Source organism: Aquarana catesbeiana, linkage group LG04 (genome assembly GCF_042186555.1).
Source record: "Aquarana catesbeiana isolate 2022-GZ linkage group LG04, ASM4218655v1, whole genome shotgun sequence".
Taxonomy (NCBI): domain Eukaryota; kingdom Metazoa; phylum Chordata; class Amphibia; order Anura; family Ranidae; genus Aquarana; species Aquarana catesbeiana.
In genome coordinates, this window is record NC_133327.1 from 521164948 (window position 1) to 521191280 (window position 26333).

General features: G+C 40.5%; 1 protein-coding gene across 2 annotated transcripts in view; it reads left to right on the plus strand.

Moving 5' to 3' along the window:
* LOC141140513 (sulfotransferase 6B1-like) overlaps positions 1-26333 on the plus strand; it is a 96660-nt gene that overhangs the window by 21820 nt on the left and 48507 nt on the right. For both annotated transcript variants that reach the window (XM_073627791.1, XM_073627790.1), the window contains exons 2-4: positions 5533-5781; positions 21152-21261; positions 23529-23618. In XM_073627791.1, the coding sequence (XP_073483892.1) occupies positions 5583-5781; positions 21152-21261; positions 23529-23618 (399 nt within the window). In that variant the 5' untranslated portion in view covers positions 5533-5582. The remainder of the gene's footprint in view (positions 1-5532; positions 5782-21151; positions 21262-23528; positions 23619-26333) is intronic.

Here is a 26333-nt window from a genome sequence, read left to right on the forward strand (position 1 = left end):
CTATACTGACCACTACACTGACCTATCTGATTCCTACACTGACCACTACACTGACATATCTGATTCCTACACTGACCTACCTGATTCCTATACTGACCACTACACGGACCTACCTGATTCCTACACTGACCACTACACTGACCTACCTGATTCCTATACTGACCAATACACCGCCCTACCTGATTCCTTTACTGACCACTACACTGACCTACCTGATTCCTATATTGATCACTACACTGACCTACCTGATTCCCATAGTGACCTACCTGATTCCTATACTGACCACTACACCATCTTTCTGATTCCTACACTGACCACTACACTGCCCTACCTAATTCCTATACTGACCACTACACTGATCTATTTGATTCCTACACTGACCACTACACTGACCTACCTGATTCCTATACGGAATAGATTCACAATTTCGGGCTCTTATCTGGACAAATGTATTGTATTGTATAAAACTTACTACTCTGCAATACCCTAAGGATCAAGGAGGCCTCGCTGTCCTCAGTCTTTCACATATTTCTTAGCTGCACAACCACAACATTTTGCAGGTTAGGATTTACCCTCCATAGTGGACCCCTCTAGAGATTTATTAATTGGTCTGCTGATTACTCAGCTTTGTCATATATGGAAATAGGCTTTCCCAACATTCCTCCACAATGTCCTACGGCCCAATTATTTATGAAACTGTGGAAAGCTACTAAACAGAGATTAGGTCTTACAGGTTTCTTATTCTGTACGCCTATTTGGTGTGATCAGTTCTATACAGATAAGCTTAATTACCAAGCTGGGGTGACAGAGGCTGGATTAAAATACTTCTCCCAATTATATGGTGACTCCGGCTTAAAACTTATGACCAGTTGGTGGCAGAATTGACATCATTAAAAAAATTACTACTTTCAATATTTACAGCTGCGTCACGCTGTGACTAGTCAAAGCAGGCTATCCACTATGTGTTCTGTTGAGTCCTCTTTTCTTGAATTTGTCAGGAGCATCTAGTGCTCCTGCTCCTCATTCTAGCATCCAGGGTTTTGGCTATAGCACTCTCCTGCCCTGTTCACACGGTCGGATTTTCTGACAGAAAAAGTGTGATCGGATTGTGTTGTCGGAAATTCCGATCGTGTGTGGCCTCCATCGGACTTTTTCCATCAGAATTTCCGCCGAACAAAGTTTTGAGAGCAGACTATAACATTTTCCGACAACAAAATCCGATCGGTTAAATTCCGATCGTGTGTACACAAACTTGACGCACAAAGTGCCACACATGCTCAGAATAAATTAAGAGACGAAAGCTATTGGCTACTGCCCCGTTTATAGTCCCGACATACGTGTTTTACGTCACCGCGTTTAGAACAATCGGATTTTCCGACAACTTTGTGCGACCGTGTGTATGCAAGACAAGTTTGAGCCAACATCCGTCGGATCATTGTCCGATCGTGTGTACAGGGCATCCTTGTCTGTCTGTCCACCTGCAAGGTGATTAATGTGATCAGTTTCTCAGTGGAAACCATACCTGTTAGCCAGTCAAACGCTCGCATACCTGTAATAGAGAGTGATACGTGTGTGTTCCTGATCAAGCCCCCTGTCTGTCTGCCCTGCTAGATTGGATTTTCCCTGTGTAATACCTTGGACCGGATTTTGGACTATTCCCTATACCCAACCTGCCTTTTACCTGGGCTGTCATAGAACCATGCTACCTGTCTGCCAACCGCAAGTACCTGTTTCCTTTTCTCAGTTTGCGCCTTCCCTGGCGTGGTAGCCAGGCACTATAGCATTGTGTATAAGACCTGGGGGCAACCGAGTACCGGTAGGCCTGCTTGCCTTATGGGAAAAGGGGCTGCTATAGGTAAAGAACACAGTAGCCACCTATAGTGTCTGACCACCTGGGTTGGGGTAGACGTGACATAATCTATTTTTACTGAGCCGTAAAAGAAAGGTATTATATCTAGGATCTATGCACATTTGCTTACTTATGTGCAGGCCTCTGACATGCTGCCTTGTCGTGAGAAGTGGGAAAGAGATATAGGTCCTATTGATGGTGGACAATGAGAACAGATACTTGGGGCTGGCCACTTGGTGTCAGTTTCAGCAGCACATAGACTGTAACACTTGTTTATTTTACATTTATAACCCCAGTACAGCTTCATTCATGGGGTAGGCGGGAAACCCACATTTGTCCTAAATGTCAGACTCTGGGGACTTCATCCATATGCTCTGGAAATGTCCTAAATTAATGAAATATTGGAACAGTGTTATATCAACCATTAATAACACTTATCAAGTTCAATTGATGGTTACTCATAATGACTCAGCACTTAAGTATTGACCATTTATTTGTCATGTATCAAATGCTTACAGTATTCCAGGATGTTTAGTTGTTGTTATATGAAATCCTATTTTGTACGTGTTTAAAAGTATACAGTGTTTTTTTTTTTATCACTCACAAGAACTGCTTTCTATGTTGACTAATGTACAATTGCTGTGAGATTTCCTGTTTTGATATGCTATGTATTTTCCAGTTGAGGCTAGACAGTCAACTATCTGTATATTGTACCACCTTTTACTTTTACAATAAAAGTTACCTGATTTAAAAAAAATAAAATAAAAAAAAAGAGAAAAGGGGAAGGAAGGAGAAAATTAGAAAACAGAAGAGAGGGGGATGAAAGGGGGTCTCTGAAAACCAATGGAAGGGGCCCAAATAAATTGTATCCCCCCTTTCCATTCTGTAAAACACCTTGCTTCCTTCCCACCTAATTTTTTCAGGTTGCTAATTTTAGACTGCTGACTACTGGATTTACTGCTGGTCTCTGTCCAGTTGAGGAGATTTCCCTTCACTTTCTATTCTGTAGATGTAACAGTACGTTAGAGAAAATCTCTACAAGGTGAAAGAAATTCCCCTCTTAGACAGTTGTCACCAGAACAGACTTTTTTTTTGGAAGATTTACTCTAACCTCTCGTTCTGGTAACAAAGCTGAAATTCAGAAATACAGAAATTCAGAAATTGAGACTCCACTGCCAACCTGTACAAAATTCTAATATGGAGCAGCTTACTTTAAAGCAGAGTTCCACTAGTTTTTTTGTTTATTAAAATTCAGCAGCTACAAAAAGTGTAGCTGCTGACTTTTAATAAACACACACTCACCTGTCCCACAGTCCAGCGATGTGGCCACCTGAAGCCTCGGTTCTCTCCCCTGCCTCTCCTCTGTGTCGGCATCACTAGTGTGGGCACCCGGCTGTGAAAGCTTGCGGCTTCACAGCCGGGTGTGCACTGCGCATGCATGAGTCACACTACGCTGTCTTGAATGGCCGAGCAATCTTCTGGGACCTGTGATGTGTCCCAGAAGTTTTCTGGGAGGGAGGGGGAGAGGAGTCGCCTAGGCGGTACGACCGGAAGAGGGAGCTGGGTAACTGTCAAAACTAGGTACTCACTCCCCCCAAAAAATGACATGCCAAATGTGGGATGTCAAGGGGTTGGGACTCCTTAAAGCAGAAGTTCCACTTTTGAGTGGTACTTCACTTTGATGTTTGACCATGACCAACTGTCAGTCTGTTCAGCTCACATACTTTGTCTTGACAAAGTATTTATACCCCTTGAAATTTTCCACATTTTGTCATGTTACAACCAAAAACGTAAATGTATTTTATAGGGATTTTATGTGATAGACCAACACAAAGTGGCACATAATTGTGAAGTGAAGGGAAAATGATATATGGTTTTCAAAATTTTTTACAAATAAATGTGTGAAAAGTGTGGCGTGCATTTGTATTTCTTTGCTCTGATACCCCTAACTAAAATCTAGTGGAACCAATTGCCTTCAGAACTCACCTAATTAGTAAATAGAGTCCACCTGTGTGTAATTTAATCTCAGTATATATACAGCTGTTCTGTGAAGCCCTCAAAGGTTTGTTAGAGAACCTTAGTGAGCAAACAGTATCATGAAGGCCAAGGAACACACCAGACAGATCAGGAATAAAGTTGTGGAGAAGTTTAAAGCAGGGTTAGGTCATAAGAAAATATCCCAAGCTTTCAACATCTCACAGAGCACTGTTCAATCCATCATCTGAAAATGGAAAGCGTATGGCACAATTGCAAATGTACAAAGACACAGCCGTCCACTTAAACTGACAGGCTGGGCAAGGAGAGCATTAATCAGAGAAGCAACCAAGAGGCCCAAGCTAACTCTGGAGGAGCTGCATAGATCCACAACTCAGGTGGGAGAATCTGTCCATAGAACAACTATTAGTCGTGCACTCTACAAATCTGGCCTTTAGAGTGGCAAGAAGAAAGCTATTGTTGAAAAAAAAGCCATAAGAAGTCCCGTTTGCAGTTTGTGAGAAGCCATGTGGGGGGCACAGTAAACATGTGGAAGTGGAAGAAGGTGTTCTGGTCAGATGAGACCAAAATTGAACTTTTTGGTCTAAAAGTAAAACGCTATGTGTGGTGGAAAACCAACATTATATCACCCTGAACACACCAATCTGACCGTGAAACATGGTGGTGGCAGCATCATGTTGTTGGGATACTTTTCTTCAGCAGGGACAGGGAAGCTGGTCAGAGTTGATGGGAAGATGGATGGAGCCAAATTCAGGGCAATCTTAGAAGAAACCCTGTTAGAGCCTGCAAAAGACTTCAGACTGGGGCAGAGGTTCACCTTCCAGTAGGACAAGGACCCTAAACATACAGCCAGAGCTGCAATGGAATGGTTTAGATCAAAGCGTATTAGAATTGCCCAGTCAAAGTCCAGACCTAAATCCAATTGAGAACCTGTGGCAAGACTTGAAAATTGCGGTTCATAGACGCTCTCCATCCAATCTGACAGAGCTTGAGCTAATTTGCAAAGAAGAATGGGCAAAAATGGCACTCTCTAGATGTGCAAAGCTGGTAGAGACATCCCAAAAAAGACTTACAGCTGTAATTGCATTGAAAGGTGGTTCTACAAAATATTGACAAGGGGGGGGGCTGAATACAAATGCATGACACACTTTTCACATATTTATTTGTAAAAAAAAATTAAAAAGAATTTATCATGTTCCTTCCACTTCACAGTTATGTGCCACTTTGTGTTGATTTATCACAAAAAATCCCAATAAAATATATTTACGTTTTTGGGTGTAACATGGAAAAATGTGGAAAATTTCAAGGGGTATGAATACTTTTTAAAGGCACTGTAACTAAAACACGGTTTAAAAAAAGATTTTGATATCTAAAATAATGTGCAACTGTTTTTAGCTTATATGATTTTTTTTGCAACAATAAAATACTCTAATAAATACATTTTAGAATGAACATTAAGGAATCTAGTGTTCAATTACATACTGTATTTTTTATAGTTTCTTATCTTACGATTACTATATATGTCTGAAAAACATAACATAAGCCCTAGCAAATCTTTCTGCATTTATATTTCACTAAATGATTAAACCTGGTTAAACCTAAATTTGTAACACTATGTGCAGGTGATTGTGCACGTGATTGTGCCCTTTGTCACAATTTACTAACACACCTTTTCCCCTTATATACAGGTAGTTGCACAAGAAATTACCATTCTAACTTTTGTTTGCAAGAGTGAGACATGGCTAAGCAAACAAAAGAGCGGGAAAAACTGATGCACATGTTATTTACACCTGAAAAAACATCACCTGAGGATTTACTGTTCGATTATAAGGGGATTTTGTACCTTCGTACTGTTTGCAGTGAGGAGTTACTAAAATTACTGGAAACATTTGAAGCCAGGGAGGATGACTTATTGATTACTTGCTCTCCCAAATGTGGTGAGTACACCTACTAAATATAACTGTACGATTTTACATTTTAATGAAACCTATTAAGTCCAAACAATAGAAATCAAGTTCCATACCCACAGACATTCACTTCCTATCAGGCACATTAAGATAAAATCACTTTGAGTTCCAAGGGAGAAAAGTGCTATAGAAATATTAATTAATACATCTGCTTATTCAGCTTACCAGCTAGTGTGAGATAGCCCTTACTCAGTCTTTCTTTGGATAACAAGGAATTGTCATGCAAAAGTGGAGCACCTTTTGGATCTTTCCCTAATCGTGCATTGAACACGCCTGGACGGGTCATGGGCTGCCCCAGGACTGCACAATTTTTTGGTTATTAATTGTTGAGGATTATTTTGTTACTACTTTAGCATCTTTGCTGGGTCACTTTGGCATATCATAACATGTGGTAGTCCAGGAGATTCACAATTATTTTTATGTTAGTGTTACAGAATATCTCACTATTTTCACACACACACATACAGTATATATCTTTTTATTTCTATTTATTTTTAGGATGGATTAAAGTCTTTTTTATATTGTGTTATTTATTGATTTTTGCTCTGTTGGACCCAGGTCCTCTACAATAGAAGTTTCTATTTAAAATTCCTATAGGATTTAATCCAATACTATCATGTTTAGCAATTGAATAATATAATCCATGGTTAGTGTCTGCTGGCTCTATTTTGTGTATATTTTGACTTTCTGATATGTTTGTCATTTTGGAGATATCCTCATGTATTTTCTGGGAGATATTAAATGATTGTATGGATTAGGACACCAATGTTGTGCCTTTTTATCATTTTTATATTGTGGTTTTTTCATTTGTAGTGTGATTCATATTCATTTTCGTATTCATTTTGTTGGGGGGTTTTATGTATACAGTTAAAGCGGCACTAAACTCAAAAGAAACGTTTATTATATTGTGGCTTACTAATTCTTAAATGTGATTACTGCATTTATTTTCTTTTTTAGGCTTTCTTTCTTCTATTTTCATCTGGTGATCTGGCTAGTAAGTCTGTTGCTTTTCAAAAGACTAAGCTCTCTTGAAGAAGTATCAGTTACAGCGATGAGACAAACCATTTGTGCCTCTAACACTCCCCTCCCTGCAGGTTAACAATGCTATTGTCCAAAGGTGCCCTGTGTGTTCCATCATCGAGAGTGGGGGGACTGTAAAGGCCTGTACACATGGTACGAAAATTGGATGGAAAAATTCGTACAACGAGCTGTCTGACGATTTTCGGATCGTTAGTATGGTGCTTTCGACAGTCGATTTCGCTTTTTCGGGCAGACAAAAGCTGGATGTGCAGACTATAAATTTTTTGTCAGATGTGAACTCAATGTCTGATTTTCGTTTCATTAGTATGGTTTTCATACGAAGAAAATCGTAAGAGCAAGACTATGCATGCTTAGAAATGAAAAAATACATACAAAACTATTCAACACATTGGGGGCTATTTACTAAAGAAAAATCCACTTTGCACTGCAAGTGCACTTGAAAGTGCACTGAAAGTGCACTTGGAAGTAAAGTCGCTGTAGATCCGAGAGGGACATGCAAGGAAAATAAAAAACAGCATTTTACCTTGCACATGATTGGATGATAAAATCATCAGAGCTTCTACTCATTTCAGATCTACCCCTTAGATTTAAAGTGACTGCACTTTCAAGTGCACTTGCAGTGCAAAGTGGATTTGCCTTTTGTAAATAACCCCCATTATGTCACTTCTAACATTGTATTCTGTTCTATGAAAATTTTCATATTGTGAGTAACCTCTTCACTTTCGACATGAGACTAGCATGCCACAAAAAACGGACATTCGGTCCGACGTTCTTCCGAAAATCTAAGTGTGTGTATGAGGCTTAATACAGGAGGTGTGTTACTGACCAGATCATCAGGTGAAAACACAGGGAAAAAGAAAAATGAATGCAGCCACCACATCTAATGATTGGTAAGCTGCAATATATTACATTTTTGATACAGTATGCTAATTAAAACCAGCATTAGCAGCGCTTCAGAGTCCAAATAAACATAAAGTCCATTATTCCAGTACATCTGTATAATCAAAAACAATCAAAACAGTTCATCCACATGTGTCCCAAACGGCATAAATCCTTATTATTCGACCGTCACCACACCTCATGTGTTATCCCGCTATGGTAATGGACTCACCGGTTAAAAGATAAGTAAATGCCTGTCTTATTCAACCATTCCTGGGGCTCCAAGATCCGTGCTTCCATAAGAAAGATTTGTTTAAAAGGCATTCAGAACATTTAAACAGTCCTTATCGTGATCAGTCAGAACTCTCACCGCCAGATGAATTTCTTGCAGAGCAGCGTACCCGGGTTGAATTCAGCGCTGATCGACAGACTGGATGGCTGCGATGTCATGCCCTTTTTCTGATATTACATTTTTGGCTTTGGGTTTAATGCAGCTTTAATTTGCTTAAAAAATATTTAGCCTAAAAATTCAGTAAATAAAGTGGAACTTAACAAAATAAAGAACCTGACCCTATAAGTTGCTATTATTAACAATTGAATAAAAAAAAAAGTGGTACACCGCGCTAAAGATAAAAAATAGCAGCAACAGACCATGAGATATAACCATAGTAATCATAAATAAAAAACAGAATAGTCGTGACTATTCTGTTTTTTATCTATTATTAACAATGCATTTTGTTGTATTTGCTACTGAGCGTATAGAACCTCTATAACTAATTACTAGGTATGAGCAAAATAAAAAGTTATTTATCTGAATTTTTTTTTGCAAATAATTGGGGGATTTAAGAGGCATTTTTCCATGTTTTGCAAAATGCATTTGGAGTCAATAGGGAAAGTAAAATTAGGGTAGTTGTGGGTGTTTTTGAGGGGGAGTGTAATGGGCTTTAAATAGTTCCTGATGGTTATATATTTTTTGTTTTTTTTCTTATTTATTTTACCTTTTATTTTTTATTTTTACACTGTTTTTTTTTTAAATGTAAACATCCCTTGCAATACAAAAAAGCATGACATGGCCCTTTAAGAGCTGTCAAAACGTCACTTCCGCCCAGCAATTGTAAGGAGACGGGTGGGGGCCTTCTTCCCCTCACTCGTCTCCATACCTAACAGCGGCGGAGGGCACCTGAGCACGGCGGGAGGGGGGCCCCTCTCCCCCCGCCGATAAAAGTGATCTTGCGGCGAATCCACCGCAGAGACCACTTTTATCTTGTAGTGGACTGCCCGCTGAAGAAGAGGGTACTGGGGTTATGGCAGCTAACTGCTGCCATAACAACGATATCCTCCTTCAAACAGCCGGTGTAAAACTGCGGCGGGCGGTCCGTAAGTGGTTAAAAGACTACAGATGACAGCAGTGTAAAACTGGACAAGAGCAGAACAGTTTGAGCAAACTAGGCCCAGATGTACTAGAGATACAGAATACAGATGGGCATTTTACTGCAAAAGAGACCACTGATGATAGAGTCATGTAAAATTGGCCAGCGCAGGACATTCATAATGAGCAAGACAAGGACAACATGTACTAGAGACCTAGAACACAGAGAGGTATTTTTGCTAAAGAATTGGGGGATTCCAGGTGATAAAGCAATGGAAAAATTGGGTGGCAGTGGGATAGTTTTAACCATAGATAGTAGGCCTAACAGGTGTATGTCTAACTTTTATTTTTACTATGGGGATACAAGGAGTTGTAAATGTCAGGTGCTTTATGTGCCAATGTTTTTGCACTTAGTTTTTTTTTTCAAATGATGCTGTGGCACAACATTTATTTTTTGCTGACCAAAAGTAGGGATTACAGCTCACTGCTCTTTTTGACCTGAAGTGCTGGTCTCTACAATGTAGTATTCTGTTTACTTAAAGGAGAAGTACAGCCAAAGCTTCTCCTGTGGATCACAAAATTGCAGTTCGATCTGAAGCCAGCTGTTGGCTGACATCAAAGAGCCAGTCCAGGCTGGGGGAAGATATGGTCGGGATCTACCCTGGACCGGCACCTGGCTCAGCCTCTCAGCACGCCACTGAGAGCGTGAGTCAGCCACTCCAGCCCCACTCCATAGTCCACAGCCCAGTGCTCCACAGTCACCAGCTCACAGAGTACTGAGAACTGAGCGATCAGCAGTCCGCTACTGCATCCACCTAGGAAAGTATGATATCTAACAAAAAACATACTTCTCTTTTAACATGGTTTTCTGTACACTTTGCTGGAGGATTAAAGAGAGTAAATGAGCTGTGTTTTGAGCATTTAAACAGCAAATATGCTCTCAAAAGAAATGAAAACCCCAAAATACCGCCCCTAAAACTAAAACCTTGGAAGCATTGCAGCAGTAAAAAGCACACACTAAATGTAAGAACAAAGCCCCCAGTCAGCAAAGAGTGACTGGTCAAAAAGAGCCATCAGAATTAAAACAAAGATTCCTAACTGGCCCTAATCTTTTCTTAAACAGTATAGTAACTTCCAATACATTGACACTATGGGGTTGATTTACTAAAACTGAACTGTGCTAAATCTGATGCAGCTGTGCATGGTAGTCAATCAGCTTCTAACTTCAGCTTGTTTAATGAAAGCAGTTGTGTACCGCTGGACTTTTTTTCCCCTGCAAGGTAAAGTCATAATGTGCTAGTATGCATTGCATACTAGCACACTATGTGAAACTTACCTTAAAACTAAGTTGTTCCAGCTCCGCGATGTCAGTGCTGCAGCCGCTTCTATCCTCACCCGTCTTGCTTCCGGCATGCGCGCAGGAGCCGCCGTTCACGGCACAGGGCTCAGAAGGAACGGCACGGGTAGCTGGCTGTTCCTTCAGAGCACGTGCGCCAGTGATGTCACTGGCTGAATGTAATGTAAATATCTCCTAAACGGTACACGTTTAGGAGATATTTACACAACCTATAGGTAAGCCTTGCTTCCTCTTTAAGCTTGGAAAATAAAAAACTTGGAAGCTGATTGGTTTCTATGACAAGTTGCACCAGATTTTACGCTCTCCAGTTTTAGTAAATCAACCCCATGGCTGCTCTGAGACACCCTATATTAGGGAGGGGGTTGGCTTATCCAAATGCCTAAAAGCCCCCTTATTTGTGTTTTAAAACCTGGTGGCCATCGTTCAAAGGCTGTGTAGTACATTATGGTTATAAAAAAAACTTACCCCTAGTTATTTGCAGCAAGAGTTTGCTATGTACTATCACCCAAAAGCACAACCAATATAGTTTGCCTATGCAAGCAATATGCAGAACCTGTATAAGAAATGAGTGATTTTGAATGCACCTCTACATCTCTATAAAAACAATAAGGGCATGCATTCAGCTATAAAAGTCCAGGGCTAATACACCACCTCCTTCTCTCCTTCTCAACATCCTACTCTCTTAGGTTTCTATTTGGTTGCAAGAGAAATAAAAAGGCAACATGTCATTACAATAGGAAGCTTTATCCAGGTGTGCCAGACTTACAAGCGTAACAGCATAATACAAATACTATATAGTATCTCACAAACGTGAGTTCACCTCTCACATTTTTGTAAATAGTTTATTATATCTTTTCATGAGGTTAATATATAACCCTGACAGTTTATTGCAAGATTCAGTCTTGTGTTTTACACATGCCATGCTAAATAGGTGAAAGTTAAGCCACCAAAGAGAATGAAAAAAAGAAAGAGTCACCAGTTTATTGCATGCTCACAATCCCAATGCACATCTAGGTTTCAGTAACCACACTAGCCAAGCTTTTAGAAACTTAAACATTTTATTTTTCATAGCTAGCACACTTTCCATATAACACTGTGATGTCCTCTCTTAGATCTGGGGGAATGGTAGTTTCCTATTGTCTGGTAATGTTAATTATCTCTGCAGTAGATGAGCAATTACAGCTCTATTTACTATATATAAAATAAAAACATATTTATATTGATGTGCAATATAGCCAGGGCAACCATATGTATCCCTGTCATCTCTATGATGAAAGAAAAATGCCACAATGTGCCCTGTGGTAGTATGTTCAAAGGTGAAAAGATGTTGGAATTGGGTGTTCATAAGTAATTTATAACTGAGAGTAAATAATTGAGTTGATTTAGCGTGTAACGTTACTCCAAGATTTAAAACTTAATGGCAGTGGATTCCCAGAAATAAGGGTAGTAAGATTGTAAAACATGTTTCTGTTGTGGGATAACATGACAGGCTTATTACATTAAAAGCTTGGTATACTCTAATTGAGTGAGGGATTCCATAATCTTAACAAAAATTGGGTGAAAGGGGAAATCTCTGTCTTTTACCATTAGACATCTCAAATTCCATGGACAACAGTCCATTGGTATACACTCTCATGAAATCTTTGGAATAGAGACATAACTGGCAATAGGGTTAGAGCAGCAAACCCAAACTTTTCAAGACCCAGTCTGATTAGCTAGTGAACTTTGTTGAATGCCCTTTCTGTCCAATGACAGAAGCAGAGAAGGCATCCCAGTGGCATTAGCTTGTTTGATCAAATTTATCAACCTCCTCGTCTCATTAGATGTGTCAGGTTTTAGTGGTAGTGAGTTCCTGTAGAATGCAAACTCAGGGTTCCTCAAGGCGCAGATTCTAAGCCCCAGTCTGCTTCTAAACCAGGGCCCCTGATGGTGGAGATGGACTTGCAAACTGGAATCAGGTGGCGGCCCCCAGGTACACCCATCTGAAGATGCAAAGACCACTCACATGTGCAGAGTACTAATAACAGGAGACAGAAGAAGATCCAGGAAATAAGCTGAGGTCAGGGCGGGTGGCAGGCAAGCACAAGCGGTAGACAGAGCCGGGGCCTGTACACAGGAAGTCAGACACTAAATACAAGTAATATTTGGCAACCGCAAGCACAGAGAACAAGGAAGTTGCTTAGGCAACACAGGGTGCACCTAGCATGTCTTATATAAGGAAGAAAATTAGGAGGCTTGCCAGGACATGATAGAAGGGAAAGGAATATAAACCCACAGTATAGCAGGCGACACCCATGGGTGAACACAGCAGCCAAACAACACATGTAAATAGAATCACATGCCTAGCAGAACCACTGCAGCAAGGAAGTAAAAATTCCACAGGCAGGAAATTGCAGGCTAAGCTGTGACAAGAGGCTTGTTGCCCCTTGACAAAGGCCACCTGATCTGCAGAGATCAGGTTAGGTAGTATGTCCATCTAAAAGGAATTATTTTGGCATACAATTTGATATTTACATTCAAAAAGGATAATGGTCTATAACTAAGGGGGGGACAAGGCGTCTTTGTGGGGGTTTGGAATAATAACCATAACTTGCAGCATCTCCTTGGGAAAAGAGGGTAACTCAGTAGCATGATTAATGCATCTGCAAGATGTGAGGGCCCGAATCTTATAAAACTGTTTGTAGTATTCAAACAGGAATCATTCAGCTCTACAGGCTTTATGATTTGGCAGAGACTTATATGTAAGTATTATTTCAAGCTGGGAGAATGGGTGAGATAAAGGTTGCAGTTACTCTTGTGTCAGGGAGTAATGTTGTAACATATTGATTTTTTTTTTTATCTTCAGTAAGCTGGGGGGGTGCAGGGATCAAGGCAAAGGTTATCTCTGCACCCCCAGCTTACTGAAGATAAAATTTAAAAAAAAAGATCAAACAAAATCAAGGCAAAGGTTATACAGTTAATAGCTACTAAACACATTTTTGAAATACCTTGAGCATTTAATAGTTTCTTGTGGGTGGTTGGGTCTATTATGTAGAATATTTTAGATTTTGATATGCTTTAAATTGAATATCTTGACAAAAAGTAGTTAGAGTTTGAGATATAAAGAGCTGATTACTTAACAGAGAAAAAACAGTTAACAATAAGAATCAACTTGGAAAAATCTTAGGCAATATGTACAGCCTGGAGTGCACCTTAGGTCACTTTAAACAGTGTCACAGTTCCTTCTAGAGTGCCCAATGAGCATTTAACATGAAGCTCTTCCAAAGTAAGTATTTTTTAGAACTGGGAGAATGGGTGAGACAAAGGTTGCAGTTGCTCTTGTGTCAGAGAGGAAAGTTGTAACATATTGATTTTTTTTCTTTTCTTTTTTATCTTCAGTAAGCTGAGGGGGGCAGGGATCAAGGCAATTCCCAGCTTGCTGAAGATAAAAAAAAAATCAATCAAAATCAAGACAAAGGTTATACAGTTAGTAGCTACTGAAGAAATTGGAAATACCTTGAGCATTTAAGCCTAGGTTTACACATATGCGATGCGGGAACCAGCGCATCTCTACCGCAGGCAATTCACACTGCCCTTTGCAAACTGCTGCGGGTGTCAATACAATGTTAATGACACCACATACATACATACAATGTCAATAAAATGTTAATGACACCACATACATACATACAATGTCAATACAATGTTAATGACACCCCCAGATCGGTACCCAGATCGCAGTGCGAACTGTGAACTCGCATAGGAATCGGATCACATGGGTGAGAACACCCATGCGATCCGATTTCAGTGCAGGGGAAAAAAGTCCCTGCACGTTTTTTTCTGCACATCTAATGTGAGTTCAGCCTTACAACTGTATAGCTGAACTCGCATCGCACAGACATCGCATGTGATCGGCACCTGTGATGCAGGTGCGAATCACATGCGATGTCTGAGATCGAATATGTGTGAACCTAGGCTAATAGTTTCTTGTGGGTGGTTTGGTCTGTTATGTAGAATATTTTAGATTTAGTGTGTTGATATGCTTTAAATTGAATATCTTGAGAAAAAGAAAGTAGAGTTTGAGATATCAAGAGCTGATTACTTAACAGAGAAGAAACAGTTAACAATAAGAAACAACTTGGAAAAATCTTAGGCAATAAGTTTGCCTAAGTCTGGGCTGCACCTTAGGTCACTAAACGGTATCACAGTTCTTTTTAGTGTGCCCAATGAGCATTTAACATGAAGCTCTTCCGAAGCTTAGTAAAGTAGATTCAATATCAAGTCCATACAGACTGGATTTTATCAGGTGCTTGTTTTTTGGGAACAGAGGCATCATCATATAGTTACATAGTTAATCTGGTTGAAAAAAGACACTCGCCCATTCAGTTCAACCAACATAGAGAAAACACAGGAAAACACACACACAAACATCTCCGTATATACTATCCTATACCCACAGTCAGGTAGGATACCCACATTTTCAAAAGTTTCAGTCCTGTATCCAGCAGTGAGACAGTAATCATTTTCCCCTGTCCTTAATCAAAAGCTTTGTGGGGTACCCCCACCTGTAGGAAATCTTGTGGTTTCTAAAACTTTGGTCAAAAGGTTGAATCTAGTTCTTGCTTTGGATGGTGAATTGAGAGAAATCTGTATAGAGAAACTTTTTTGTGAGTAGGGTGTTCTATCTGGCAGTTTCTTTATATACCTAAAGCGGAGCTCCACCCGATTTTTCTACACTAGCTGCAGCTGATTACCGCAATGTCCTAATGACAAAACGGCACTTTTTTTTTTTTTTCTGGCTGTACCTTTCTTGTAGAAGATCTTTCTTTTTTGCAGGAAGCACAGGCTGCGGTTAGGGGCGTGTTTAGAGCGGCTAATTAGTCACTTCCTCTTAGCTGCACTGGCTCCTGGGAGCTTGTGTCATTGTTCCCAGGAGTCAGTGCGGCGGCCTGTTACAAGAGTCATCTTAAGATTTCCATAGTGGGAGTGACGTCAACAGCTCCGTTGCCATCACAACGGGGCCGGACCTCCTACGACGCTGCTCGTTGTGATGGCAACCGCAGCTGTTGACGGCGCTCCAATCTCTGTGTAATGCGCATGCGCAAAATCAGGAAAAGAACGGGCGGTGCATGCTGGTCGATCAGCAGCACCGTATCTCGGAAGAGGATGCCTGTGGGCTTCACATGCCCACAGGCAAGATGACAACCATGTAGATTTAATTATCTAAGTTCATTTATTAGGCGAAAACAGACAGCAATGTCACTGAAAAACGGAACAAGTGAGTTCCCTATTGCTATATCGTAATCATTGTCATTTGGCCAAAAAAAAAAATTGATCGGAGAGAGTGGAACCTCGCTTTAATAGAAGTGTGTTTTAGCCAGAATATCCTAAGGATGTACTCAGAAAGGAATTTTGATTTGAGGAGGTGATGTGCCCTGTTGATAATTAGTTCATAACCCTGTGCTTCAGACATGAAAGACTGCAATAACTAGCATAGGTAGTCTAGGAGGGCTTACTGTTTCAGGGGTACCCCTGAATTAGATATTTATTTGCCTGATGCAGTCTACCGCATCGGCCAGTTCAGTTTTCAACCACTGTGTGTCTGTTTCGTAATCATTATGTGCAACTACCAGATCACAGCGGGCCGATGAAAATGTACCATTTTATTGGTTAATCCTGTCTCCAAAGTACTGAATGGACACGTATATATTTGCAACCATATTGGATATACTGTATACTGGTGTAAGGAGCCTTTCACTCAAGGTCAGAAATAGTTTGGTAGGTACTGTAACTGCAAAGCTCTCTAAAGGTACCTGAGACAATGACTTTGTTTGGGATGAGGAACTTATACCCTGTCTGGAGCCTGCAGCACAATCTCTTCCCCCTATCTACTGTCTTTGATTAACCGGTTCAATACAGGGCAATTTCATCCCCTTCCTTCCCAGGCCAATTTTTAGTTTTCAGCGCTGTCGCAATTTAAACGTCAATTGCGCGGTCGTGTGACGTTGTACCCAAAAAAAAATTGACGTCCTTTTTTCACCACAAATAGAGCTTTTTTTTGGTGGTATTTGATCGCATCTGCGGTTTTTATTTTTTGTGCTATAAACAAAAGAAGAACGACAATTTTGAAAAAAACACAATATTTTTTACTTTTTGCTATAATAAATATCCCAATTTTTTTTAAAAAAACACATTTTTTCCTCAGTTTTGGCCGATACGTATTCTTCTACATATTTTTGGTAAAAAAAATCGTAATAAGCGTATATTGATTGGTTTGCGCAAAAGTTATAGCGTCTACAAAATAGGGGATAGATTTATGGCATTTTTTTAAAAAAAATATTTTTTATTTTTTTAGCGGCGATCGCGATTTTTTTTGGTGACTGCGACATTATGGCGGACACATCGGACACTTTTGACACATTTTTGGGACCAATCACATTTATACAGCGATCAATGCTATAAAATTGCATTGATTACTGTGTAAATGTGACAGGCAGTGAAGGGGTTAACCACTAGGGGGCGAGGAGGGGTTAAGTATGTTTCCTAGGGAATGATTCTAACTGAAGGGGGAGGGGACGCACTAGGGGAGGAGACCGATCTGTGTTCCTCCGTTCCGGGAACACAGATCGCTCTCCTCAGAGCTGACAGGCTGTGGATCTGTGTGTTTACACACACAGATCCACATGCCGGCCCGGTTAACGGGCAATCGCGGGTGCCCGGCGGACATTGCGGCCGCCGGGCACACGCACCGGGTCCCGAGGAACGCGGCGGGTGCGCGCGCGCGCCCCCTAGATGGCCGGGAATCCCAGGACGTCATATGACGTCCACCCAGGATGGGAGATCCCATCTGTGGACGTCATATGACTATACGCGGGTATTGAAGTGGTTAAAGTGGTGTTCCGACTGAAATTATACTTTTTAAATAAAAATACCCCTATAATTCACCAGCTTAATGTATTCTAGTAAAGTTAGTCTGTAAACTAAGGTCTGTTTTGTTAGTTTATAGCCGTAGTTTGTTATTTTATAAACTTGCAGCAGGCCGTGGCCATCTTAAGTGTGGGCATCTGAAGCCAGACTGTATTTCTTCCTGGATCTCATCCTTGCAGATCTCGCACATGCTCAGTGCAGCACAAGCAGTGTAATAGGTTTCAGGTCAGGTTTCCATACCAACGGCAGTGTCAGAGGAAGTTCCAGCCCCTTCCCAGAAGGCATTGCAAACAGGAAATGATGTGATGGGCCACGGCTAGGGAGGAGGAAGTGAAAAATGAATACAGCAGATATACAGGAGGTGCTGAGAAAAAAAAATTAAAAAATATCCAATTCGTTTACAGTGCACAGTTTAGTGAGGGATGCTGAAGAGTTGTAAAAGTGGGTGGAACTCCACTTTAACAGGGCTAAAGGCTGAAGGAGGTTCTGGAGGCAATGACTCACCCAAGAAGGTACTATCTCTCTGCCCTGTCAGTAGCTGAGACTGTTTGTCAGACGTGGCAAATCTCATGCTGCCTGGAGAGGGAGAGCACTGAGATGAGCCACATACAAAGGAGCAGGTGCCATCTTTGAAACCAGTCACACCCATTATCAACATGGCAGGAAGTAAGGATGAATTTCACTAATAGTGATTTTAAAACTTGACTTCACACACATTTTAAATGTTATACTGTCTGCCTACCTCATCCTATCTCTCTCACTTCACTTTCATCTTCTACTGCTCTTTTCTCTTTTGATCCTTCTTACTTAGTTATTATTTCTTGTTTTTTTTTTTTTTTGCTTTATTATTCTCCAGTTTTTCTCTTAGCTCTTCTCTACATTTTACTGCCACTGCTCCCTTTTTCTGTGGCCACCTCACATTTTCTCCATGATTTTTCTCAGGGGCTCCTCATCTGCACCTTCTGATCCTTTACTTAAAATTTTCTTTGACTCCAGTCAATCCTTTAGAGCCACTACTCACTCTATTTACACAGTCACTACATTCCTTGTTCACCTTTTGTGTTAAAGCAACAGGTTTTTCAATCCAGACTTGCAGTCCAAGAGGCTGTTGCAGATGAAGGCTATACATGAAGTGTTCAAGGCCAGGACTAGAGGATTATCTTGATAAGGGGGAGGTTGCTTTGCAGATAGTGAGGGTTCAGTCTGCGCAGGCCATGTCTTTCAGCAAGGAGAATTATAGCATTGTGCAAAATGGTGAAATACAGACCATTTATGCCCCCCTACATCCATGTGCAGCTATGGTTCAAGCTGGCAGACAGGGAGTACATATTTGACACAAACATATGATATGTAGCTGTTGTGAACCTCCCCCCATACCATTTAGACTGGAGAGCAGCGCACACTGTGTGCCACAGCGAAAAAGGGGCATAGTTAAAATATGCTGAATATCAGACATACAGTAGCTTAATAGCGTTTGAGCCTACTCAACTATACAACATACACATATGCCACAGTCCTTGGACTCACAAAATACTCCTTACTTACAGTGACACAAATTAGAGTCTTACAGACACACATAAACTTCAGCACTCAAGATCATTTTGAAAAAATTGCAAATCTTTGCAAACTATACATGCCATGTCTCTGCGCAAAATATAAGCAGACAGCTAACATTCTGAACTTCATTAAAATAGTTGGGTACCACATAGCAACCAGCAATTGCAGAGACAAAAATCACCATGCTCATAAATATGTAATATTCTCCACAGGATATAGAGAGCAGCTGTGAGGACTATATTGCATACAATAAAGAATATACCATTCATAAGTAAGTAGTATGTGTAGCGCACCCCCTAAGGAACCGCAAGTGTAAAGGGATTCCCCACCCTGCACAGCCAGGCACGCTGCATCTTCACAGCACACTTGAGTCATTGAACAGTCCAGTGCTTTGTTTTGTGTTTTATTGAGGGTGATAAACTTGGATAGGGATTGGGGTATTATCAGATTCCCACTTGACTTTCAGCAAAGAACTCTTCAGGGACAGAACTATATACAGTCCGTATATACACTTCTCCTCTGCCTCCGGCACAACTCTTGATTGCAGCACTGCAACTTCCAGGACCAGCTGGCACACTGTTGGGTGATCTGACGAAAAGGCTCAATTTAGATAGGTAACAAAATGCCCTTTACAGGCAAAGACTGCAGGCCCCTTGTTTGTGTAGCAAAATTCTAGTGCCCAGCTGTCCTGTGGCTACTGATCCCAGCACGACCTCTTCAGGTACTGCCAGCCTGCCTGGCTGCAGCTGCCCCTTTCTCCAGCCCTCTTGACTAAACTTCCACAGTTCTCCCAGACTGACTCTGCATCCATCCCAGACTGCTTTCTCCCAGTCCTCTCAGTCACGCCTCTCAGTCCTCTCCTGACTGTAACACTCACCAGCCCGACTGGCTGTCTTCCTTCCTGGGGATTTGCCCGGCAGTTTTCCCCTGCTGTCTGGTCAGGACACCTCTGTGTGTTGTGAGGAGGGTCCCTTCCGCACCTAAGTCAAGGCCTGAGTTCACCCCCCAGACTAGGGGGTTACCCTTTAAGGGCCACCAACAGCCTAACACTCCATCTCCAGCTTCCACCTGAAATTCACTCTGCCTCCAGCTGGGCTGACCCAGGGTATCTGAGGGGGCCTGCCCCATGCCAACCCGTTTGTTGGGGATTGGTCAGGGCCCTCAGAATACTCCAGACAGTTCCTCTTCACCTCCACTCCAATTCTTCTGAAAGTTTCCAACAACTTACAGAAGTAGGTGGAGGTCTCAGAGATGCTGCCTGTGAGCCATCCAGTCCTCCCTGAGTCACTCACCCAATGACATTTTGAATGGCACTCCAATGTCCCTTCTCAACACAACTGTGGTACTCTGGGCGGCATCAACATGTTACATAACATTCATTAAATGCCCTTGCATGAATGGGTTCAAAAGGTCCCCACCTTCCATCACCAGAATTTGGGGTCAGTAGATTAGCCCGACTTCTTCTCTTCCCAGGTGTTGGTGGTCACTAAGGATCTCAACTCTCTTTAAAGCGATTCTAAAGTCAAAACTTTTTTTTTTACCTTAATGCATTCTCCCCATCAGGGTAAAAAATGTTCCCCTACCTGTTATGCCCCCCCCCCCCCCTCAGCCCCTTAAACACTTACCTGTCTCCTCTCACTGATCCTGCACTGTCCCTGACTGCAGCTCTTTCTTCCTGATCTCACAGGAGACACATGCAGAAGCAGGAGACAGTCTTCTGCTGCTGTCAGTCAAATCCTGTGAGGAGAGAGCAGGGGGCACAGCTGAGCCACGCTGTGTGTGTCTATGGATGCACACAGCACAGTTCCGGAGCGTGTGTGCATGGGTGCCCCCTTAGCAGCAAAAAACTTAGATATTATCACTTTAAAAGTATTGGTGGTCTGTTGTGTTTTCCCCCTTCCCCCTGAAAAACATTGGTGATCAGTAGTGTTTCCTTCCTCCCCCATGAAAGCTCCTCTTTCTGGCTGGAAATGGTAAATATGAAATATTTTATATTTAACTGGCTAATAGATGAAAAGGTTTTTTTTTTTTTTTGCAACATAATAAACATATAAAGAAGCCTTACGGAGTGAGGCATGTCATAGGGTTTGAAAATTTCATTTAGCTACCTGTATGGATATGTAAAAAACATTTACTGGTTGTGTGACTTAAAGATCCTGATCAGAAGTATTGCAATGTACACAACTGTAAAAGAACACAGTATTCACATGCTCTTTTCCCATTTTCTTTAGGTACTAACTGGTTATTCCAAATACTAAATGAAATGGTGAGCGTACTTAAAAATCAAGAAACAGTGTTAGACCAACTAACACTTGAATTTGGAACCCCAGAACTATTGGAGGTCAGTTTTTAGCAAATAAGTAAAAACTGTGCAAATTGTAAAAACTAATTAGATAAAGTTAGAGGTAATGCAGGAAATGTTAGGAGATGCACCCAAAAAGAAAGTACACAATACAAATGTTACCCTGCTTAAGGCAGCACCATGACATACCTCCTCTACCTTGGGTATGGGTTCTCCGCGGCTTGTTCCTTTTAAACATGCACAATTTCAAGAAGCAAAAGCTATATTTCAAGATTATTATTATTATTATACAGCATTTATACAGCACCAAAAGTTTGTGCAGCGCTTTACATTCTACATTTTATTCTTACTAAAATGTATTGATGTAACACCAACCCAAGCAAACTCCTCCCACTGAGATTTCACTCTAGGTGCAGACGCCAGCATTCTTACTAAGGTAAACAGGAAGTGAAGCCTTGCAGCTTCACACCCTGTTTTCTACAGCGCATGAACGAGTTGCGCTTTCTGAATGGTCCCGTCATATTCTAGGATACTCACAGGTCCTAGAAGGCAACAGATGGGAGGAGAAGGGCAAAGAAATCAACGGAAGTGACGTACGTCGCTGTGGCACCGTGGGACAGAAAAGTAAATATAAAAAAGTAGTTTGCTAAGGAGGTAAATGTTTGCCTGGAACTCCGATTTAATTCAATGTAACTGAATTTGCAGCCACCCTTCCCCAAGAAGGAATGAATGTAGTTTGCTGGGAGGTAAACAACCCAAGCTCAGTCTAGTCTGTACTCACTTGGTGTTCTGTGAACGCAGCATTGCTGTTTCTGCCTTCTGCCATTAGGTGTCACTGGTTCCTCTGGCACTAGAGTGAGAGACCACAGTAATGCTGGGCTATGAATATTCATGTGGCCAACCACTAGGAGGTGTATTTCTGGTGGTGCTTGCTGGAAAGAGCATAAACATTTAGGGCTGACCTTGTGAGGCTCTTCCCCCAGGCTTTGGCCTGGGGAGGTGTGCTGTTTAGTTGTTTGACCTGTTAAAGTGGAGTTCCAACCCGAAAAAAAAAAATTAGTAATGCGTTAAAAAAAAAAATTAAAAAAAAACATTTGTAGAAAATTTTTTTTTTACTCACCTCTAAATGCCTGCTGCTAGGGGGTCCCTCGTAGTCTGCCTCCTTCAGTACCTGGGCTCCTGATGTCACTTCCCTCGGCGCAGGAAGGGAGATCGCCTCTCTCCCTCTCTCTTGTCAATCATCTGGGACACGTGACCGGTCCCAGATGATTGCGAGGCCAGTGACAGCGCGTGGTGCAGCTCGCGCATGCGCAGTGGGTGCCCGGCTGTGAAGCCACAGCCGGGCGCCCACAGTTAGAATGCTGGCGCCGCCGAGCGGAGGGGGGGACGAGCGGGGCTTCGATCCCCCGCATCGCTGGACCCTGGGACAGGTAAGTGTCCAATTAAAAGTCAGCAGCTGCAGTATTTGTAGCAGTATTTGTAGTCCCGTGTATGGGGACTAATATGTGCAGGCCAGGATTTGGGCCACAAGCTATCCTGGCTGAAAGAAAAAGGAAGCATTGAGAGCCAGGATTAGGGACTCTGCTAGAGAAAGGAGCTGGATGAAGCTGGATAAAGCTCAGAGAAGCCTGTTATCCATCTGGATTGTACTGTTTTACAGTGCCTTTTTGAAGTTTGTTTACACAGTATGAGCTGGAAACAAATCTGAAGTCCATAAGTAGCACTTAACCCTCTTTCCCTGTGTATTTGAAGGAAAAAAGTGAAGGGCGCCAAGTGTTTCTCAATTCCCCAATATTATCATTGACTTAACCCTGGGGATAAGGCCAGCCCGCCCTGCCACTTGGGGTTCCTCACTTACCTCCAGGGGTCAGGGGGTGCTTCAGAATGAAAGTTTCGTAAAAAAAAAAAAAAACACATTCTACATTGTTGTTTGCACCACATATAACTGTGTGGACAGCTCCTATGTCATAGTAGCTGTTGGGAAGGGTACCAATCAATATTCCCATATAAGAACCTTGAGCCGTCTCTCTTAGAAGTCAGCCATTCTCTGCACATAGAATCACTGATTCTCTTTAGAGTCTTAGGGACTATTTTAGTGAAATTAAGAGTAATGTAAAATGAAGGTAACAAGTGTAAACAAATGCACCTGTCGTTTTCCTTCCATCATGATTTTGTGTATTAACTGCTGCTCACAATGTGAATAAAGTTGCTGGACTCTGTGCTATTTTAATGGACAAGCCTTTGTATTTCTTTGCTAATGTATTTTGAGTGCAACTAACAGACTTCTTTTTTCAAAATCCTATTAGAAACGTAAACAACAACCTTCACCAAGGATCATGTCAACACATTTGAGGAATCACAATATACCAAGGTCGTTCTTTGAAAAGAAGGTTAAGGTAAGTGTTACCTGAGTGTCTAGCTGTAACCAGAAAGTACTGATATTTAAATACAAGAAATACAACAAAAATAGGCTTTGCGATAGAAATGTCAAATCCAAAGTGATAACACACTGACCAAGAAATTCCTTAATGAGTATGTTTATTGTGAAACAATCTGGCCAGCATCATGCTCATTGCAGCTCAGTGATCAACGGGAAATTGATGGTTGTGAAAACAAAAGGGAATCGGAGAGCACAGGCTCATGGTGCAATAATGACTTTCACTGAATATAAAAGAATAAAATCGATACAATCACAAGTGAAGGTGATTAAACAGCGTCAAACAGTTCCACCAATAGAGAGCCTTAGCGAGGGACACATCAGTGCTTCAGTGTAGATGAGAAGACCACTGGATGGATGGGCTAGTTCCACAGACACAGGCTCATCAAGCAGCTGCCGACAGGCCACGAGTGAGCCGCTCACTGACTAAAGAGACGACCGGTCAGGAGAGGGCTGTGGGGCGCCTCCAACACTTGTCCCAGGGAGAGCTCTGATGAAGCCAACTGATAGAGGACGCTGTAGTGTTCAGAATAACATGTTTTGGAGGGCGTGGCCTCCTTCCTCAGATCCGCCCCCTGTTATTCAGAGAGCCCTTTTGTACCTGAAATTAATTGGCCTGGGTTTTTTAACCCTATAATCAAAATTTATTGAACTTCAACTGAAAAACATATGGGGGATAGTATGACAACTAGATTACATTTAAGAGCAGCATACATACAATATGCCTAAAATATAATTATATATATATAGATATCTATCGATATCTGTATCGATAGATATATTTTATTTTTATTTATTTATTTCAGGTACTTGTATAGCGCCGTCAATTTACACAGCACAGCATACATACAATATGCCTAAAATATAATTATATATATATAGATATCTATCGATATCTGTATCGATAGATATATTTTATTTTTATTTATTTATTTCAGGTACTTGTATAGCGCCGTCAATTTACACAGCACTTTACATATACATTGTACATTCACATCAGTCCCTACCCTCAAGGAGCTTACAATCTAAGGTCCCTAACTCACATTCATATACTAGGGACAATTTAGACAGGATCCAATTAACCTACCAGCATGTCTTTGGAGTGTGGGAGGAAAGCGGAGTATCCGGAGGAAACCCACGCAGGCACAGGGAGAACATGCAAACTCCAAGCAGGTAGTGTCAAGGTTGGGATTCGAACCAGTGACCCTTCTTACTGCTAGGTGAGAGTGCTACCACTACACCACTGTGATATATATATATACATAGATATATATATATATATATATATATCTATCTATATCTATCTATATCTATAGATATCTATATCTATATCTATATCTATATCTATATATATATATATATATATATATATATATATATATATATATATATATATATATATATATCTATATATATATATCTATATATATATCTATATCTATATCTATAGATATATATAGAGATATATCTATAGATATAGATATCTATAGATATAGATAGATAGATAGAGATATATCTAGATAGATAGATAGATAGATAGATAGATAGATAGATAGATAGATAGATAGATAGATAGATAGATAGATAGATATAGATGTATATATAGATGTATGTAGATAGATAGATGGATAGATATAGATAGATATAGATAGATATATATAGATGTAGATAGATAGATATATTTTCCCTTTCTTGGCAATAAAATTAAATTAGAGATAAAACATAATTATATATAGTAATAAATCGTAAATTTTAATAAACTTGTATAGGTAGAAAATAGTAATAGGATTTTTCTATAATTCATTCCTTGGTTCTTTCTATATACATGCATATATATGTACACATACAGATACACATATACTGTACACACACACACACTGATTCTTTTATATATATACATACATATCAAATTGTGTTTTTTAATACATTGATTATTTGTATCGGATAACTTTTTAGTTTCCTTAATTATGATTTTTCTTGCTTTTTAGCCCCTAGTGTGTCATAGAGGGTATTTTGTACGTTAGTTTACTGGTTGAAAAGTAATAAAACTTCAAGATAGGTTGTATTGGGATACAATTGATTAAAAATAATTGAAAACAAAAACTGTAGCCATTTATCGATTACACTAGAAATACATATTTGGTGAATCCATTATAGAGTACAAGTTAATAAAAGATAAATAAAAAGTGAATAGTGCACATGCTTATCGTTATTTCATATAGAAATTATTATAAATTATAAACTAATTGGAGACTTATTATCTGAAAAATTAGTTAAGGATCTGAATGGAATTAAAATAGAGAATAAGATTAGAGGTAGGGTTAAGGATAACCATAATAATTGGTATAGTTAAAAATATGTATACCTGACATATGCTAGATATTTGTAAAGAGAGATATGCATATACACGCGTACACACATAAATACATTTATACACATGTATACACACATCCGCATCACGCACAAACATACATACATATATTTAACAATATATAAAAACACACACATGGGTCCTTCCCTTTCTCCACCCATCAGTAAACCAATGCTGATAGACCCTTGGACACCAACAAGAGAAGAGATTGTAAGCTAAAGGCGGGATAATAAACCCATGAAATGCAATAGCATGTGTATGAAAAAATGACCCCCCCATATAAGTACCAGTGACATCACTGTG